We start from the raw sequence: 19,993 nt of genomic DNA, 5'->3' as shown, positions 1-19,993 counted from the left end.
GGTTTTGATAAGGAGATGAGGAGAGCGGATGTAAGGAGTATATAATTGAGATCTTCCCATAGAGGTACAGAGAGATTATCCAGAGAAGGCCAGAAGGTGGTATTGTTTCTGACCAAATGCTTTTACCTGTCATGGCCAGTCTGATAATACAGTAATAAAAAGTCGTAATTTTTCATTCATCTGGCCTGTTTTTGAGATACTGATAAGGCTTTTGTCATTTTCCAATTCCCTGCATCAATCCATAAGGCCCTATGCAAAAATCACATTAAGTGCTTACTGGTACGTTTTTAACCAAGTTTCTTCTCATATAGTCATCAATACAGTAGCATTTCTCTCCATTTTAATTGTGACTCTCATTACCTTGTGAGACAGTGTTATTGACATAGTTTAGTCTGATATCAGTTTGTTTATATGGAAACTGAAAACCACTTGGGAGGAGCCATACAGCACATTATACTGTATTCGACCTCCTCAGAGACAAGAGAGACTGTGCTGATTTGGTGGATTTTCTACTGATGCGCCTCCTTAATTGACATTTCTCTGAAGGGAGCTGGAGAAGGGTGGGGGGTGTTGTGGCTAAAACTGTTCCCTCAGCTGAAATGTTGAAATGCGACCTCCCGCACATGGACAATGCATGGTCTATATATCATACGTTTTTACCGTTGTCATTTTTCTGACCTCCAGGATTTTGAGGCAATGAACAACTAAGCAGATTTTGGTGGATGTTTCCAGTTAATTGCTGATGTACAAAGGGGGTGTTGTCTTTCAGACCTGGGCCAGGTTTCCTGATAGCGATGGAACTCCGGCTAAAGCGTGTTTTTAAGGATGCATCCTATAAATAATGTCCTAAAAGATGTCACCAAAACACCATGCAGTGCTCTCGTTACAAAGGGAAACTCAACTGTGATACAGGAGCTGTCCCGTGCTGAAAATTATTCAAGAATATAGGCTGAAGAACTAAATTACTTATGGCTATTTAACCATTTTTTTGTACACAATACAGTGCTCCCTTAGAGAGAATACATTTTCTGTAGCCTATTATGTATTTGTATTATGTTTACCATGTTATGTGTTATTTGTGTTTTTTCCTGCTATTTTGTATGTAATGTTTGATCATTTTTTCAGTTTGTGTAAACTGTGAGCATGAATGAATAAAGCCAAAGTCAGTCACTTGTTCCCTCGTCCGCTATAGAACATAAACGTTACCTAAAAATAGGATATGATGACAAAGGTTTTTGTTAATGTTCAACAAGTCGTTGTAGCTTAATGGCAGGCAGGAATTGCACTTCAAGTATTCTACAATTTAAAGTAATAAAACATGAAGTAGCTAGTTAAGCGACATTGCCATAGACCTAATATATGTAGACCTCACGGTTATTGGTTAGGCTACAGGGAAATACGTCAGCTTTTAGATATAGACATAATATATGTAGACCTCACGGTTATTGGTTAGGCTACAGGGAAATACGTCAGCTTTTAGATATAGACCTAATATATGTAGACCTCACGGTTATTGGTTAGGCTACAGGGAAATACGTCAGCTTTTAGATATAGACCTAATATTTACCAATATTGAAGCGCCGCAAATGGAGCATAATGGCTTAATACTACGTAGGTTTATCGATTACACATACATGAATGTGATGTCAATATTTAACCAAATTATATAATGGCTAGATTGTTATAACATTGTAAACTTAGGCTATTTATATTACACTTTAATGATTTCTACGGTCACAGAGAGATTAACATCTTCATTGTTTGTTTAGCTGAGTTTTTCTGCGAGTAAAGTGATGCTGGAGGGCAAACGGTAGTCTAACTACGCACTTAGCTGTTCTTCTAGTGGTCTGAGATGATTTGCAACGTTAATAAAGACTGTTTTGGGAAATGGTTTGTAAATTTAAAGCTGCAATATGTAACTTTGTTGGGCAACCTGACAAAATTCACATAGAAATGTGTGTCAGATTGATCGTTCTATTGAAAGCAAGTCTAGGAAGCAATAGATCTGTTCTCTGTGTGCGATTTCTACGCTTCCCCTTAAGTTATATATTTTTAAAATCTTTTCGGTTTTGTACACAAGCTTCAAACAGCAGAAAATACAATATTTTTGGTTATGGAGAATATATTTCACTGCGGTTTAGATGGTACAATGATTCTATACACTATACTCACTTGTTTTGTCACAAAATGAAATTAGGTGAACTATTAGAATATTAGCAATCAGGAAATGATGGCGTGATTTCTGCGTAGTGCATCTTCCAAAAGGCTCTTAAGAGGGTTCTAAAGATGAACTTAGTCTTAAGATACGTGGACAATCCTCTATTAAAACAATATGACCCGTGGTTGGACGTGGACAATCCTCTATTAAAACTATATGACGGGGGTGGACGTGGACAATCCTCTATTGAAAATGTTTAACCCGGAGGTGGACGTGGACAGTCCTCTAAAACAATATAACCCAAGAGTGGACGTGGACAGTCCTCTATTAAAACAATATGACCCGGGGGTGGACGTGGACGGTCCTCTATTGAAAATGTTTAACCCGGAGGTGGACGTGGACAGTCCTCTAAAACAATATAACCCGGGGGTGGATGTGGACGGTCCTCTATTAAAACAATATAACCCGGGGGTGGACGTGGACGGTCCTCTATTAAAACAATATAACCCGGGGGTGGACGTGGACGGTCCTCTATTAAAACTGTTTAACCCGGGGGTGGACGTGGACAATCCTCTATTAAAACAATATAACCCGGGGGTGGACGTGGACGGTCCTCTATTAAAACAATATAACCCGGGGGTGGACGTGGATGGTCCTCTATTAAAACAATATAACCCGGGGGTGGACGTGGATGGTCCTCTATTAAAACTGTTTAACCCGGGGGTGGACGTGGACAATCCTCTATTAAAACAATATAACCCGGGGGTGGATGAGGACAATCCTCTATTAAAACAATATAACCCGGGGGTGGACGTGGACAATCCTCTATTAAAACAATATAACCCGGGGGTGGATGTGGACAGTCCTCTAAAACAAATTTTACCCGGGGGTGGACGTGGACAGTCCTCTATTAAAACAATATAACCCGGGGGTGGATGTGGACAGTCCTCTAAAACAAATTTTACCAGGGGGTGGACGTGGACAATCATCTATTAAAACAATATGACCCTGGGGTGGACGTGGACAGTCCTCTATTAAAACAGTATGACCCGGGGGTGGATGTGGACCGTCCTCTATTAAAAATGTTTAACCCGGGGGTGGACGTGGACAGTACTCTATTAAAAATGTTTAACCCGGGGGTGGACGTGGACAGTACTCTATTAAAAATGTTTAACCCGGGGGTGGACGTGGACAGTCCTCTATTCAAAATGTTTAACCCGGGGGTGGACGTGGACAGTACTCTATTAAAAATGTTTAACCCGGGGGTGGACGTGGACAGTACTCTATTAAAAATGTTTAACCCGGGGGTGGACGTGGACAGTCCTCTATTAAAAATGTTTAACCCGGGGGTGGACGTGGACAGTCCTCTATTAAAAATGTTTAACCCGGGGGTGGACGTGGACAATCCTCTATTAAAACAATATAACCCGGGGGTGGACGTGGACGGTCCTCTACTAAAACAATATAACCCGGGGGTGGACGTGGACGGTCCTCTATTAAAACTGTTTAACCTGGGGGTGGACGTGGACAATCCTCTATTAAAACAATATAACCCGGGGGTGGACGTGGACGGTCCTCTATTAAAACAATATAACCCGGGGGTGGACGTGGACGGTCCTCTATTAAAACAATTTAACCCGGGGGTGGACGTGGACAATCCTCTATTAAAACAATATAACCCGGGGGTGGACGTGGACGGTCCTCTATTAAAACAATATAACCCGGGGGTGGACGTGGACGGTCCTCTATTAAAACAATATAACCCGGGGTGGACGTGGACAATCCTCTATTAAAACAATATAACCCGGGGGTGGACGTGGACGGTCCTCTATTAAAACAATATCACCCGGGGGTGGACGTGGACGGTCCTCTATTAAAACAATATAACCCGGGGTGGACGTGGACAATCCTCTATTAAAACAATATAACCCGGGGGTGGACGTGGACGGTCCTCTATTAAAACAATATACCCTCAGTTTATCCTTTTAGATCACAATGAGTAAGATCCTAGATCAGCACTCTTCTGAGATGCATGATACATACGGCTCCTGGTGTATTTTCTCCCTGGTTGACATATTGCTCCCAACTGACCGTCTGAACTGTCCGGAGGATCTGTCAGATCTCTACGACATATGTGTCTTGTGTTCATTTCTTCCTGTTGTCCCAATGGGTGGGGTCAGTCCTGTTGTCCCAATGGGTGTGGTTAGTCCTGTTGCCCTAAAGGGTGGGGTCAGTCCTGTTGCCCTAAAGGGTGGGGTCAGTCCTGTTGCCCTAAAGGGTGGGGTCAGTCCTGTTGCCCTAAAGGGTGGGGTCAGTCCTGTTGCCCTAAAGGGTGGGGTCAGTCCTGTTGCCCTAAAGGGTGGGGTCAGTCCTGTTGCCCTAAAGGGTGGGGTCAGTCCTGTTGCCCTAAAGGGTGGGGTCAGTCCTGTTGCCCTAAAGGGTGGGGTCAGTCCTGTTGCCCTAAAGGGTGGGGTCAGTCCTGTTGCCCTAAAGGGTGGGGTCAGTCCTGTTGCCCTAAAGGGTGGGGTCAGTCCGGTTGCCCTAAAGGGTGGGGTCAGTCCTGTTGCCACTACAGTGTGTCTGACTCAGACATTGGGTTGTTGTCAGATCCTCTGGGATTCCATCCCTGGTCACCCACACCAGTCAGTCATCCTCTTCCTTCCTTCAATTACAATGATCATCTGTGGTTATGTGTGTGAGAGTCAGGGGAGAACCATTTCCTTCCTATCTCCCCCTGTGTCCTTTCTCCCCTCTTTACTGTAAAGAGAAGGGAATGACTGGATGGATCAACTGTAGTACACTCTTGTAGTGTGTGTGTGTGTGTGTGTGTGTGTGTGTGTGTGTGTGTGTGTGTGTGTGTTAGAGAGATGGAGATAGTGGATAAGGACAGCGAGTTCTCAGTCCACTCTGTGTGTTACTACTCTTTCTCTTTATTGTTAAATAAAGTTATTTTTGGTTTTGTCAAGTTTCAAGGTTATTTGCCACATATGTGAATACAGTGGACATCTTACTCACCAGAGCTGAACAACATTATAAAGTCACTTTGTCATTCATTACAGTGCTACCATCACCCTTGTTGTCCAACAGACCAAACATAATCACAATTATGGCTTTGCACACTAACCAGTGTGATTGTCATTCCTTCAGTGATGACCCATCCATATCCACTCAGTGTTATTGTTTATCCTTCAGTGATGACCCATCCGTATCCACTCAGTGTTATTGTAATTCCTTCAGTGATGACCCATCCGTATCCACTCAGTGTTATTGTTTATCCTTCAGTGATGACCCATCCGTATCCACTCAGTGTTATTGTAATTCCTTCAGTGATGACCCATCCGTATCCACTCAGTGTTATTGTCATTCCTTCAGTGATGACCCATCCGTATCCACTCAGTGTTATTGTCATTCCTTCAGTGATGACCCATCCGTATCCACTCAGTGTTATTGTTTATCCTTCAGTGATGACCCATCCGTATCCACTCAGTGTTATTGTCATTCCTTCAGTGATGACCCATCCATATCCACTCAGTGTTATTGTTTATCCTTCAGTGATGACCCATCCGTATCCACTCAGTGTCATTGTCATTCCTTCAGTGATGACCCATCCGTATCCACTCAGTGTTATTGTCATTCCTTCAGTGATGACCCATCCGTATCCACTCAGTGTTATTGTTTATCCTTCAGTGATGACCCATCCGTATCCACTCAGTGTTATTGTCATTCCTTCAGTGATGACCCATCCGTATCCACTCAGTGTTATTGTTTATCCTTCAGTGATGACCCATCCGTATCCACTCAGTGTTATTGTTTATCCTTCAGTGATGACCCATCCGTATCCACTCAGTGTTATTGTCATTCCTTCAGTGATGACCCATCCGTATCCACTCAGTGTTATTGTTTATCCTTCAGTGATGACCCATCCGTATCCACTCAGTGTTATTGTTTATCCTTCAGTGATGACCCATCCGTATCCACTCAGTGTTATTGTCATTCCTTCAGTGATGACCCATCCATATCCACTCAGTGTTATTGTTTATCCTTCAGTGATGACCCATCCGTATCCACTCAGTGTTATTGTCATTCCTTCAGTGATGACCCATCCATATCCACTCAGTGTGATTGTTTATCCTTCAGTGATGACCCATCCGTATCCACTCAGTGTTATTGTTTATCCTTCAGTGATGACCCATCCGTATCCACTCAGTGTTATTGTTTATCCTTCAGTGATGACCCATCCGTATCCACTCAGTGTTATTGTTTATCCTTCAGTGATGACCCATCCGTATCCACTCAGTGTTATTGTTTATCCTTCAGTGATGACCCATCCGTATCCACTCAGTGTTATTGTCATTCCTTCAGTGATGACCCATCCGTATCCACTCAGTGTTATTGTTTATCCTTCAGTGATGACCCATCCGTATCCACTCAGTGTTATTGTTTATCCTTCAGTGATGACCCATCCGTATCCACTCAGTGTTATTGTCATTCCTTCAGTGATGACCCATCCGTATCCACTCAGTGTTATTGTTTATCCTTCAGTGATGACCCATCCGTATCCACTCAGTGTTATTGTCATTCCTTCAGTGATGACCCATCCGTATCCACTCAGTGTTATTGTCATTCCTTCAGTGATGACCCATCCATATCCACTCAGTGTTATTGTTTATCCTTCAGTGATGACCCATCCGTATCCACTCAGTGTTATTGCTCCATTCATAGTAGTTTATCTTAGGTTAGATTGTTGTTGTCGTAATAGAGGGTTTTAGCGGTCATGGCCTTCGTTAGCTTTGGTGATTAGAGAGAATATGCGAGAGAGAGAATGAGAGAGAGAGAGAATGTGTGTGTGAGAGAGAAGTGTGTATGTGTGATGGAGAATGTGTGTGATTGTGAGTAGGAGACTGTTTGGGGTTGTGAGAAGTGTTCTCATACTGTGAGACCTGGCCTCTACCCCAGCAGCATACTGTGAGACCTGGCCTCTACCCCAGCAGCATACTGTGAGACCTGGCCTCTACCCCAGCAGTATATATATATGAGAGAGAGAGAGCTGGGATCTCCTGGAATGGAGTCGGGGGGGACGGCTCTGCTCCAACTGTCAAAGAACCTTGTGCGTTCCAAAAGTACTGGTATTGTAGTCAAATTATATTAGTCACATGCACCGAGTACAACAGGTGTAGACCTTACAGTGAAATGCTTACTTACGAGCCCCTAACTAGCAATACAGTTAAAAAAAAAAAAACGGCTAAGAAATATAAGTAAGAAGTAATTCAAGAGCAGCAGTAAAATAACAGTGGGACTATATACAGGGGGTTACTGGAACAGAGTCAATGTGCGGGGGCACCGGTTAGTTGAGGTAATATGTACATGTAGGTAGAGTTAAAGTGACTATGCATCGATGATAACAACAGAGACTAGCAGCGGTGTAATTGTCTGGGTAGCTATTTGATTAGGTGTTCAGGAGTCTTGTGGCTTGGGGGTAGAAGCTGTTTAGAAGCCTCTTGGTACCACTTGCTGTGCGGTAGCAGAGAGAACAGTCTATGAATAGGGTGGCTGGAGTCTTTGACAATTTGTAGGGCCTTCCTCTGACCCCGCCTGGTGTAGAGGTCCTGGATGGCAGGAAGCTTGGCCACGGAGATGTACTGGGCCATTTGCACTACCCTCTGTAGTGCCTTGCGGTTGGAGGCTGAGCAGTTGCCATACCAGGCAGTGATGCAACCAGTCAGGATGCTCTCGATGGTGCAGCTGTAGAACCTTTTGAGGATCTAAGGACCCATGCCAAATCTTTTTAGTCCCCTGAGGGGGAATAGGTTTTGTCGTGCCCTCTTCACGACTGTCTTGGTGTGCTTGGACCATGTTCGTTTGTTGGTGATGTGGACACCAAGGAACTTGAAGCTCTCAACCTGCTCCACTACAGCCCCGTCAATGAGAATGGGGGCGTGCTTGGTCCTCTTTTTCCTGTAATCCACAATCATCTCCTTTGTCTTGATCACGTTGAGGGAGAGGTTGTTGTCCTGGCACCACACGGCCAGGTCTCTGATCTCCTCCCTATAGGCTGTCTCGTCGTTGTCAGTGATCAGGCCTACCACTGTTGTGTCATTGGTAAACTTAATGATGGTGTTGGAGTCGTACCTGGCCATGCAGTCATGAGTGAACAGGGAGTACAGGAGGGGACTGAGCACACACCCACGTTAATAATCTATACTAGAGGACAATGAACTACAATGAAAAAGAAAACCGATTCTATCTTATAGCCATGGTCTGTTTCTCCCTCTCTCACCATATAAACACTTGTCTGCCTAATATCTATTTTTGTGTCTTTCTAAGCATTTGGCTATGTTTAGAGCGTATGTTGACCTGTCTGTCTGTGTGTGTTACAGTTTCCTGCTGGTGTTCAGCTGTCTGGTTCTGTCTGTGTGTGTTACAGTTTCCTGCTGGTGTTCAGCTGTCTGGTTCTGTCTGTGTGTGTTACAGTTTCCTGCTGGTGTTCAGCTGTCTGGTTCTGTCTGTGTGTGTTACAGTTTCCTGCTGGTGTTCAGCTGTCTGGTTCTGTCTGTGTGTGTTACAGTTTCCTGCTGGTGTTCAGCTGTCTGGTTCTGTCTGTGTTCTCCACCATACCAGACCATCAAAAGATAGCCAACGAAGGCCTCTTCATCCTGGTAAGCCGTCAGCCCCCGTCTCCTCCCCGCCACCATACACCCAGCTCCAGGGGCCAGATGTACCAAGCGTCTCAGAGTAGGAGGGCTGATTTGGGATCAGTTTTTTAAAAACATTTTTTACCGTAACAGTACAAATTGCCCCTGCCAAGTGCCAACCCACCTTAACACGAGTCTAAATCAGTATTGTGTTATCCTGAGTACCTGTCTGGTTTTGCTTTCAACATCACTATATCATTGCCTTGTTTGGCAAGACAACAACAGGTTGAAGAAAGCAGAGGCAGACTGGAACCTACAGTAGCTAAGTTGATATACTGTTAGTGTAAACACTGGTTATCCCACTGAATCTTCCTCTCCCTTTATCTGACTAGCCCAGAATTGCTCAGGCATTGCTCCTAAGTGGTAGGCTGGTTTAGGGGCAGCTATATAAACCATATACTGTAACATCATTTTTCACACCTCGGTTCAAATACTATTTGAAATCTTTCAAATACTTTGAATGTTTACTCTAGCCTGCCTGTTCTCTTGGTTTCATTGTGCCAGGCAAGCTCAATTAAGCTTAGCTAAAGTATTTGAAATGATTCCGAATAGTATTCGAACCCAGGTCTGGCATTTTCTGGACCGTGTGTGTACTGCATTTGTCTGAGTGTGTTTACAACATCATACCGGGGAAGACCTACAGAGTGTCTGATTCTGCGGCCCCTCACACCTGCCGCTGAGTGTGTGTGTGTTCCGCGGAGGAATGGCAGTGTGAGAAACGGTGGTGTAAGCAGGCGGGAGGACTCGGGTGTTGTTGAGTATACAGGAAATCCCAGACATGAACCAGTAATCCAAACAGCCATAATCACTACTTCCTCTTTCATCTTTAGGACGATGGCTTTCTGCTTTTACTCTCTGCCTCTTTCACCTGTTTAATTTCCCTCCCTTCCCCTGACTTTTTCTTCTTTTACACTCTCTGCCTCTCCTTTTACTCTCTCTCTCTCCCTTGTCCCCCCTCTATCTCCCTTTCTCTTTTACTCTCTCTCTCTCCCTTGTCCCCCCTCTATCTCCCTTTCTCTTTTACTCTCTTTCTCCCAATCTTTCTTGCTCTGTTTCTCGCTACTGTTTGCCCTCCCCTCTAACTGTTAATTAATGGTCAAACTTGTCTTTTATGATTCTACATTATGACCATTAACTCTTTGAATCAATCTTTTAGCCATTATTGAGCTTTGCTTACGTGAACATTACTGTAATGGAAGATTGAGCCAATTTACCCGCTAATGCAAATTAAATATGGGAAATGGAACAGAGATAGACAAACATGAATTAATTACTATATACAGTTGAAGTTGGAAGTTTACATACACCTTAGCCAAATACATTTAAACTCAGTTTTTCATGCTTCCTGACATTTAATCCAAGTAAAAATTCCCTGTCTTAGGTCAGTTATGATCACCACTTTATTTTAAGAATGTGAAATGTCAGAATAATGGTAGAGAGAATGATTTATTTCAGCTTTTATTTCTTTCATCACATTCCCTGTGGGTAAGAAGTTTACTTGCACTCAGTATTTGGTAGCATTGCCTTTAAATTGTGTAACTAGGGTCAAACATTTCGTTGGGGGAATTTTCCCCAATTCTTCCTGACAGAGCTGGTGTAACTGAGTCAAGTTTGTAGGCCTCCTTGTTCGCACACGGTTTTTCAGTTCTGCCCACACATTTTTGTCAAATATCTTGACTTTATTGTCCTTAAGCCATTTTGGCACAACTTTCGAAGTATGCTTGGAGGAAAAAGGGGGAGGCTTGCAAGCTGAAGAACACCATCCCAACCGTGAAGCACGGAGGTGGCAGCATCATGTTGTGGGGGTGCTTTGCTGCAGGAGGGACTGGTGCACTTCACAAAATAGATGGCATCATGAGATAGAAAAATGATGTGGATATATTGAAGCAACATCTCAAGACCTCAGTCAGGAAGTTAAAGCTTGGTCGTAAATGGGTCTTCCAAATGGACAATGACCCCAAGCATACTTCCAAAGTTGTGGCAAAATGGCTTAAGGACAACAATGTCAAGGTATTGGAGTGGCCATCACAAAGCCCTGACCTCAATCCTATAGAAGATTTGTAGGCAGAAATGAAAAAGTGTGTGCGAGCAAGGAGGCCTACAAACCTGACTCAGTTACACCAGCTCTTTCAGGAGGAATGGGCTAAAATTCACCCAACTTTTTGTGGGAAGCTTGTGGAATGCTACCCGAAATGTTTGACCCAAGTTCAACAATTTAAAGGCAATGCTACCAAATACTAATTGAGTGTATGTAAACTTCAGACCCACTGGGAATGAATGATGAATGATGAAAGAAATAAAAGCTGAAATAAATAATTCTCTCTTCTATTATTCTGACATTTCACATTCTTAAAATAAAGTGGTGATCCTAACTGACCTAAGACAGGGAATTTTTACTTGGATTAATTGTCAGGAATTGTGAAAAACTGAGTTTAAATGTATTTGGCTAAGGTGTATCTAAACTTCAGACTTCAACTGTATATTTTCATTTGTTTAACACTTTTTTGGTTACTACATGATTATTGTATAAAAATTAAATAATATTGTGTTATTTTATAATTTTAATGTCTTCACTATTATTCTATTCTAGTAAAAATAAAGAAAAACCCTTGAATGAGTAGGTGTGTCCAAACTTTTGACTCGTACTATATATAGCACCATATTTGGCAACACTGACAGTGACTAAGGAGAATGATCTTGTCTGTTTTCATTCTCTTTTCTTTGTCCTTCTCCTCCTCTAACTTTTTGTCCATTGTCACAGATGATCATTTTGTAAACACATGGTGAGCTTCTTTAACTGACCTTGCTGTGACCCTATGCTGATCTGTGCGTGTTAAATTGGTTTCCTCATAATGACCCATGACTGACCCTCTCCCTCTGTCTCCCCCTAGATGAGGTTGTAATGATTGCAGTGTTCTCTCTGTCTCCCCCTACAGGAGGTTGCAATGATCGCGGTGTTCTCTCTGTCTCCCCCTACAGGAGTTTGCGATGATCGTGGTGTTCTCTCTGTCTCCCCCTACAGGAGTTTGTGATGATCGTGGTGTTCTCTCTGTCTCCCCTAACAGGAGGTTGCAATGATCGTGGTGTTCTCTCTGTCTCCCCCTACAGGAGTTTGTGATGATCGTGGTGTTCTCTCTGTCTCCCCCTACAGGAGTTTGTGATGATCGTGGTGTTCTCTCTATCTGTCGTCCCCTACAGGAGTTTGTGATGATCGTGGTGTTCTCTCTGTCTCCCCCTACAGGAGTTTGTGATGATCGTGGTGTTCTCTCTGTCTCCCCCTACAGGAGTTTGTGATGATCGTGGTGTTCTCTCTGTCTCCCCCTACAGGAGTTTGTGATGATCGTGGTGTTCTCTCTGTCTCCCCCTACAGGAGTTTGTGATGATCGTGGTGTTCTCTCTGTCTCCCCCTACAGGAGGTTGCGATGATCGTGGTGTTCTCTCTGTCTCCCCCTACAGGAGTTTGCGATGATCGTGGTGTTCTCTCTGTCTCCCCCTACAGGAGTTTGCGATGATCGTGGTGTTCTCTCTGTCTCCCCCTACAGGAGTTTGTGATGATCGTGGTGTTCTCTCTGTCTCCCCCTACAGGAGTTTGTGATGATCGTGGTGTTCTCTCTGTCTCCCCCTACAGGAGTTTGTGATGATCGTGGTGTTTGGTCTGGAATATGTAGTGAGGGTTTGGGCGTCTGGCTGCTGCTGTCGCTACAGAGGATGGCAGGGGAGACTACGCTTCGCCAGGAAACCCTTCTGTGTCATAGGCAAGATGCTGTCTCTCTCTCTCTCTCTGTCTCTCTCCCTGTCTGTGTGTGTGTCTATTCACCTACAAGATAATGTGTAAGTATACAGTCGTGGCCAAAAGTTTTGAGAATGACACAAATATTAATTTTCACAAAGTTTGCTGCTTCAGTGTCTTTAGATATTTTTGTCAATGTTACTATGGAATACTGAAGTATAATTACAAGCATTTCATAAGTGTCAAAGGCTTTTATTGACAATTACATGAAGTTGATGCAAAAAGTCAATATTTGCAGTGTTGACCCTTCTTTTTCAAGACCTCTGCAATCCGCCCTGGCATGCTGTCAATTAACTTCTGGGCCACGTCCTGACTGATGGCAGCCCATTCTTGCATAATCGATGCTTGGAGTTTGTCACAATTTGTGGGTTTTTGTTTGTCCCTGGATTGACCACAAGTTCTCAATGGGATTAAGGTCTGGGGAGTTTCCTGGCCATGGACTCAAAATATCAATGTTTTGTTCCCCGAGCCAATTAGTTATCACTTTTGCCTTATGGCAAGGTGCTCCATCATGCTGGAAAAGGCATTGTTCATCACCAAACTGTTCCTGGATGGTTGGGAGAAGTTGCTCTCGGAGGATGTGTTGGTGCCATTCTTTATTCATGACTGTGTTCTTAGGCAAAATTGTGAGTGAGCCCACTCCCTTGGCTGAGAGGCAACCCCACACATGAATGGTCTCAGGATGCTTTACTGTTGGCATGACACAGGACTGATGGTAGCGCTCACCTTGTCTTCTCCGGACAAGCTTTTTTCCGGATGCCCCAAACAATCGGAAAGGGGAGTCATCAGAGAAAATTACTTTACCCCAGTCCTCAGCAGTCCAATCCCTGTACTTTTTGCAGAATATCAGTCTGTCCCTGATGTTTTTCCTGGAGAGAAGTGGCTTCTTTGCAGCCCTTCTTGACACCAGGCCATCCTCCAAGTCTTTGCCTCACTGTGCGTGCAGATGCACTCACACCTGCCTGCTGCCATTCCTGAGCAAGTTCTGTACTGGTGGTGCCCCGATCCCGCAGCTGAATCAACTTTAGGAGACGGTCCTGGCGCTTGCTGGACTTTCTTGGGCGCCCCGAAGCCTTCTTCACAACAAATGAACCGCTCTCCTTGAAGTTCTTGATGATCCGATAAATGGTTGATTTAGGTGCAATCTTACTGGCAGCAATATCCTTGCCTGTGAAGCCCTTTTTGTGCAAAGCAATGACGACGGCACGTGTTTCCTTGCAGGTAACCATGATTGCCAGAGGAAGAATAATGAATCCAAGCACCACCCTCCTTTTCAAAATTCCAGTCTGTTATTCGAACTCAATCAGCATGGCAGAGTGATCTCCAGCCTTGTCCTTGTCAACACTCACACCAGTGTTAACGAGAGAATCACTGACATGATGTCAGCTGGTCATTTTGTGGCAGGGCTGAAATGCAGTGGAAATGTTTTTGGGGGGATTCAGTTCATTTACGTGGTAAAGAGGGACTTTGCAATTTATCTGATCACTCTTCATAACATTCTGGAGTATATGCAAATTGCCATCATACAAACTGAGGCAGCAGACTGAAAATTAATATTTGTGTCGTTCTCAAATCTTTTGGCCACGACTGTACTTACGATACATGTACGGAGTAGCATTTACATACATACATACATACATACATACATACATACATACATACATACATACATACATACATACATAGTTTCCAAAGAGCAGTAGCTAATGGATAGTTAATGATCTATTGATTTGTGTCTGAGCTTACTGGGACTGAGTGTGTGTACTGGATGTGCATTGTGCATCTCTCTCTTACCCCCCTCTCTCTCCTCTTTCTCCTTTCACCTCGTCTCTTCTCTCCTTTCACCTCCTCTCTTTCTTCCCCCTCTTTCTCCATAGACTTCATAGTGTTTGTGGCGTCGTTGGCGGTGATCGCAGCGGGTACCCAGGGGAACATCTTTGCCACCTCTGCCCTGCGCAGCATGCGGTTCCTCCAGATCCTCCGGATGGTACGCATGGACAGACGAGGAGGCACCTGGAAACTACTGGGCTCTGTGGTCTACGCCCACAGCAAGGTGGACACACACACACACACACAGTGGATGATGAAACGACTAGTATTAGTGATATGTGGTCAAAGCAAAATGAAGGTGGGTGTCATGCCAAACACAACACACCCACAGATACTGTACACATACTGAAAGGTTAGGGTCACGGACCTCAGAAACGATATCCACCTTAGACTGGTAGTTAGGATGACCACTCTGAAAAGTAACAGCCAAATACACTGCACACACTCAGGGATGTCAGGTGACGGTGATTATAGTGTTGTCAGGTGACGGTGATTATAGTGTTGTCAGGTGACGGTGATTATAGTGTTGTCAGGTGACGGTGATTATAGGGTTGTCAGGTGACGGTGATTATAGTGTTGTCAGGTGACTGTGATTATAGTGTTGTCAGGTGATGGTGATTATAGTGTTGTCAGGTGATGGTGATTATAGTGTTGTCAGGTGATGGTGATTATAGTGTTGTCAGGTGATGGTGATTATAGTGTTGTCAGGTGATGGTGATTATTGTGTTGTCAGGTGATGGTGATTATAGTGTTGTCAGGTGATGGGGATTATAGTGTTGTCAGGTGATGGGGATTATAGTGTTGTCAGGTGATGGGGATTATAGTGTTGTCAGGTGATGGGGATTATTGTGTTGTCAGGTGATGGGGATTATAGTGTTGTCAGGTGACGGTGATTATAGGGTTGTCAGGTGACGGTGATTATAGGGTTGTCAGGTGACTGTGATTATAGTGTTGTCAGGTGATGGGGATTATTGTGTTGTCAGGTGATGGTGATTATAGTGTTGTCAGGTGATGGTGATTATTGTGTTGTCAGGTGATGGTGATTATAGTGTTGTCAGGTGATGGTGATTATAGTGTTGTCAGGTGATGGGGATTATAGTGTTGTCAGGTGATGGGGATTATTGTGTTGTCAGGTGATGGGGATTATAGTGTTGTCAGGGGATGGGGATTATTGTGTTGTCAGGGGATGGGGATTATAGTGTTGTCAGGTGATGGGGATTATACTGTTGTCAGGTGGTGATGATGATTATATTGTTGTCAGGTGGTGGTGATGATTATACTGTTGTCAGGTGGTGGTGGTGATGATTATACTGTTGTCAGGTGGTGGTGATGATTATAGTGTTGTCAGGTGGTGGTGGTGAATATACTGTTGTCAGGTGTTTGTGGTGGTGATTTTGTGGTGGTGATTGTGGTGTCAGGTGATTGTGGTGGTGATTGTAATTGTGGTGGTGATTGTGTTGTCGGGTGATTGTGTTGTCGGGTGATTGTTGGGGTGGTGATTGTGTTGTCGGGGGATTGTTGGGGTGGTGATTGTGTTGTCGGGTGATTGTGTTGTCTGGTGATTGTGGTGATTTTGTTGGGGTGGTGATTGTGTTGTCAGGTGGTTGTGGTGGTGATTGTGTTGTCGGGTGATTTTGGTGGTGGTGATTGTGTTGTCGGGTGATGGGGATTATAGTGTTGTCAGGTGATGGGGATTATAGTGTTGTCAGGTGATGGGGATTATTGTGTTGTCAGGTGATGGGGATTATTGTGTTGTCAGGTGATGGGGATTATTGTGTTGTCAGGTGATGGGGATTATTGTGTTGTCAGGTGATGGGGATTATTGTGTTGTCAGGTAATGAGGATTATAGTGTTGTCAGGTGGTGATTGTGTTGTCAGGGGGTGATGGTGTTGATTTTGTTGTCAGGTGATGATTGTGGTGGTGGTGGTGGTGATTGTGTTGTCAGGTGGTGGTGATTGTGTTGTCAGGTGATGATGGTGGTGATTGTGTTGTCAGGTGGTGGTGATTGTGTTGTCAGGTGATGGTGATTGTGTTGTCAGGTGGTGGTGATTGTGTTGTCAGGTGGTGATGGTGGTGATTGTGTTGTCAGGTGGTGGTGATTGTGTTGTCAGGTGGTGGTGATTGTGTTGTCAGGTGGTGGTGATTGTGTTGTCAGGTGGTGGTGATTGTGTTGTCAGGTGGTGGTGATTGTGTTGTCAGGTGATGATGGTGGTGATTGTGTTGTCAGGTGGTGATTGTGTTGTCAGGTGGTGGTGATTGTGTTGTCAGGTGGTGGTGATTGTGTTGTCAGGTGGTGATGGTGGTGATTGTGTTGTCAGGTGGTGGTGATTGTGTTGTCAGGTGGTGATGGTGGTGATTGTGTTGTCAGGTGATGATGGTGGTGATTGTGTTGTCAGGTGGTGATGGTGGTGATTGTGTTGTCAGGTGGTGGTGATTGTGTTGTCAGGTGGTGATGGTGGTGATTGTGTTGTCAGGTGGTGGTGATTGTGTTGTCAGGTGGTGATGATGGTGATTGTGTTGTCAGGTGGTGATGGTGATTGTGTTGTCAGGTGGTGATGGTGATTGTGTTGTCAGGTGGTAGTGATGGTGATTGTGTTGTCAGGTGGTAATGGTGGTGATTGTGTTGTCAGGTGGTAATGGTGGTGATTGTGTTGTCAGGTGGTGGTGATTGTGTTGTCAGGTGGTGATGGTGGTGATTGTGTTGTCAGGTGGTGGTGATTGTGTTGTCAGGTGGTGGTGATTGTGTTGTCAGGTGGTGGTGATTGTGTTGTCAGGTGGTGGTGATTGTGTTGTCAGGTGGTGGTGATTGTGTTGTCAGGTGATGATGGTGGTGATTGTGTTGTCAGGTGGTGATGGTGGTGATTGTGTTGTCAGGTGGTGGTGATTGTGTTGTCAGGTGGTGGTGATTGTGTTGTCAGGTGGTGATGGTGGTGATTGTGTTGTCAGGTGGTGGTGATTGTGTTGTCAGGTGGTGATGGTGGTGATTGTGTTGTCAGGTGGTGGTGATTGTGTTGTCAGGTGATGATGGTGGTGATTGTGTTGTCAGGTGGTGATGATGGTGATTGTGTTGTCAGGTGGTGATGGTGATTGTGTTGTCAGGTGGTGATGGTGATTGTGTTGTCAGGTGGTAGTGATGGTGATTGTGTTGTCAGGTGGTAATGGTGGTGATTGTGTTGTCAGGTGGTAATGGTGGTGATTGTGTTGTGAGGTGGTGATGGTGGTGATTGTGTTGTCAGGTGATGATGGTGGTGATTGTGTTGTCAGGTGATGATGGTGGTGATTGTGTTGTCAGGTGGTGATGGTGGTGATTGTGTTGTCAGGTGATGGTGATTGTGTTGTCAGGTGGTAATGGTGATTGTGTTGTCAGGTGGTAATGGTGATTGTGTTGTCAGGTGGTGATGGTGATTGTGTTGTCAGGTGGTAATGGTGGTGATTGTGTTGTCAGGTGGTAATGGTGGTGATTGTGTTGTCAGGTGGTAATGGTGGTGATTGTGTTGTCAGGTGGTAATGGTGGTGATTGTGTTGTCAGGTGGTGATGGTGGTGATTGTGTTGTCAGGTGGTGATGGTGGTGATTGTGTTGTCAGGTGGTGGTGATTGTGTTGTCAGGTGGTAATGGTGATTGTGTTGTCAGGTGGTAATGGTGATTGTGTTGTCAGGTGGTAATGGTGATTGTGTTGTCAGGTGATGATGGTGGTGATTGTGTTGTCAGGTGATGATGGTGGTGATTGTGTTGTCAGGTGGTGATGATTGTGTTGTGAGGTGGTAATGGTGGTGATTGTGTTGTCAGGTGATGTTGAGGGGTTTGCTCTTTAATGTTTGGCATATATTGATTGATGTTAATTGATTATGGTTTTGATGATGATATGATAATGATTACCTGCCCCTCCCCCCTCGTTCCCGGTCTCAGGAGCTCATTACAGCGTGGTACATTGGCTTCCTGGTCCTGATCTTTGCCTCCTTCCTGGTTTACCTGGCAGAGAAGGACGTCAACACAGAGTTCAACACCTACGCAGACTCCCTCTGGTGGGGAACGGTCAGTACCACACACACACACTCACTCACACAGGAAAGATTGCATTGCATTGGATAGCAGCCATCTTCTGGGCTCCTGACCAATTCTGCTATTGTTGGAAAAGGACCCATACGTATTTGTTAGCCTACACCTGTTGTTTACGAAGCATGTGACAAATAACATTTGATTTGACACACACACACCCACTGACTTGGGTATAAATTCCCCTTTCTCCAGATCTAGGATGAGACTGACCAATAGACAATAAGGTCTCTCTAGTACCATGCTGTTTTACTAGTATAGCTCGTTATAGTATTTACCACTGGAAGACTTCTTCTCACACTGTGTGTGTGTGTGTGTTTCTACGCCCAGATTACTCTCACCACCATCGGCTATGGTGACAAGACACCCCGCACCTGGTTGGGCCGACTCCTAGCTGCCGGCTTCGCGCTCCTGGGTGTGTCCTTCTTCGCCCTTCCTGCTGTGAGTCTCTCTCATCTCTCATTGGTGTACAACACTGTCAGTTCCCCTCCCAGCCAATCGGAGCTCATGCCTTTGGCCCTCCCTCTGACCCGCTCGTTCTGACCCCTCTCTCAGGGTATCCTGGGGTCAGGCTTTGCCCTGAAGGTGCAGGAGCAGCACAGACAGAAGCACTTTGAGAAGAGGAGGACTCCTGCTGCCAACCTTATACAGGTGACCACAGATAGCTCAGGTATCATTCACTCAATCAACAGACTAGGTCATAAGGGGCGACAGGTAGCCTAGAGGTTAGAGCGTTGGACCAGTAACCGGAAGGTTGCACGATCGATTCCCCGAGCTGACAAGGTAAAAATCTGTCGTTCGGCCCCTGAACAAGGCAGTTAACCCACTGTTCCTAGGCTGTCATTGTAAATAAGAGTTTGTTCTTATTTACAATGACTTGCCTAGTTAAATAAATAAAATAATAAAAACTGAACCCAGTAACAAATTGCTGTATGATTGGATCATTTTTCTTTAGTGGCTTAACGTGTGTGTGTGTGTGTGTGTGTGTGTGTGTGTGTGTGTGTGTGTGTGTGTGTGTTCCAGGCTGCGTGGCGTCTGTACTCTACTGATGCTCAGCACTCCTACCTGACAGCCACATGGTACTTCTATGACAGCATGCTTCCATCCTTCAGGTAGGTACTCCCTTCTCCTCTCCAATAATGCCGTTGTTGTGTGTTGGTGCTGGTCGACCCATGAATTTAACCATCCCCACTGTACATGAAATTAAAAGGACAAAATGTTTGTACAGGTAGATTTGACTTAGGTGTGACTTGTAGTAGCAGGTGTGTCTCACCTATCCTAAAAGAATGTGGTTTTGAAAGCCAGCTGACACTGCTAACCGGTTGAACATTGAGAGAGCATTGTAGGGAGATGAGGAGAGGCTCTACAGATGAATTATACCTACATATAATTAACACGACACACACATGAACATACACAACAATACAAAAATGATCAATATCCCAGCAATTGAGTTGCTTTTACCAG

The 19,993-nt window shown here is 44.6% G+C and overlaps 1 protein-coding gene across 4 annotated transcripts in view; it reads left to right on the top strand.

The window, feature by feature from the left end:
• LOC115175493 (potassium voltage-gated channel subfamily KQT member 4) overlaps positions 1-19,993 on the top strand; it is an 88,679-nt gene that overhangs the window by 54,530 nt on the left and 14,156 nt on the right. For 3 of the 4 annotated variants that reach the window (XM_029734752.1, XM_029734751.1, XM_029734750.1), the window contains exons 2-8: positions 8,724-8,814; positions 12,479-12,605; positions 14,518-14,693; positions 18,380-18,505; positions 18,857-18,967; positions 19,082-19,177; positions 19,550-19,638. In XM_029734752.1, the coding sequence (XP_029590612.1) occupies positions 8,724-8,814; positions 12,479-12,605; positions 14,518-14,693; positions 18,380-18,505; positions 18,857-18,967; positions 19,082-19,177; positions 19,550-19,638 (816 nt within the window). The remainder of the gene's footprint in view (positions 1-8,723; positions 8,815-12,478; positions 12,606-14,517; positions 14,694-18,379; positions 18,506-18,856; positions 18,968-19,081; positions 19,178-19,549; positions 19,639-19,993) is intronic. The other variant, XM_029734753.1, reaches the window with a different exon arrangement.

Source organism: Salmo trutta, chromosome 36 (genome assembly GCF_901001165.1).
Source record: "Salmo trutta chromosome 36, fSalTru1.1, whole genome shotgun sequence".
Lineage (NCBI taxonomy): Eukaryota > Metazoa > Chordata > Actinopteri > Salmoniformes > Salmonidae > Salmo > Salmo trutta.
Note: the sequence above shows the minus strand (reverse complement) of the source record. Positions and strands in the feature narration are given on the sequence as shown.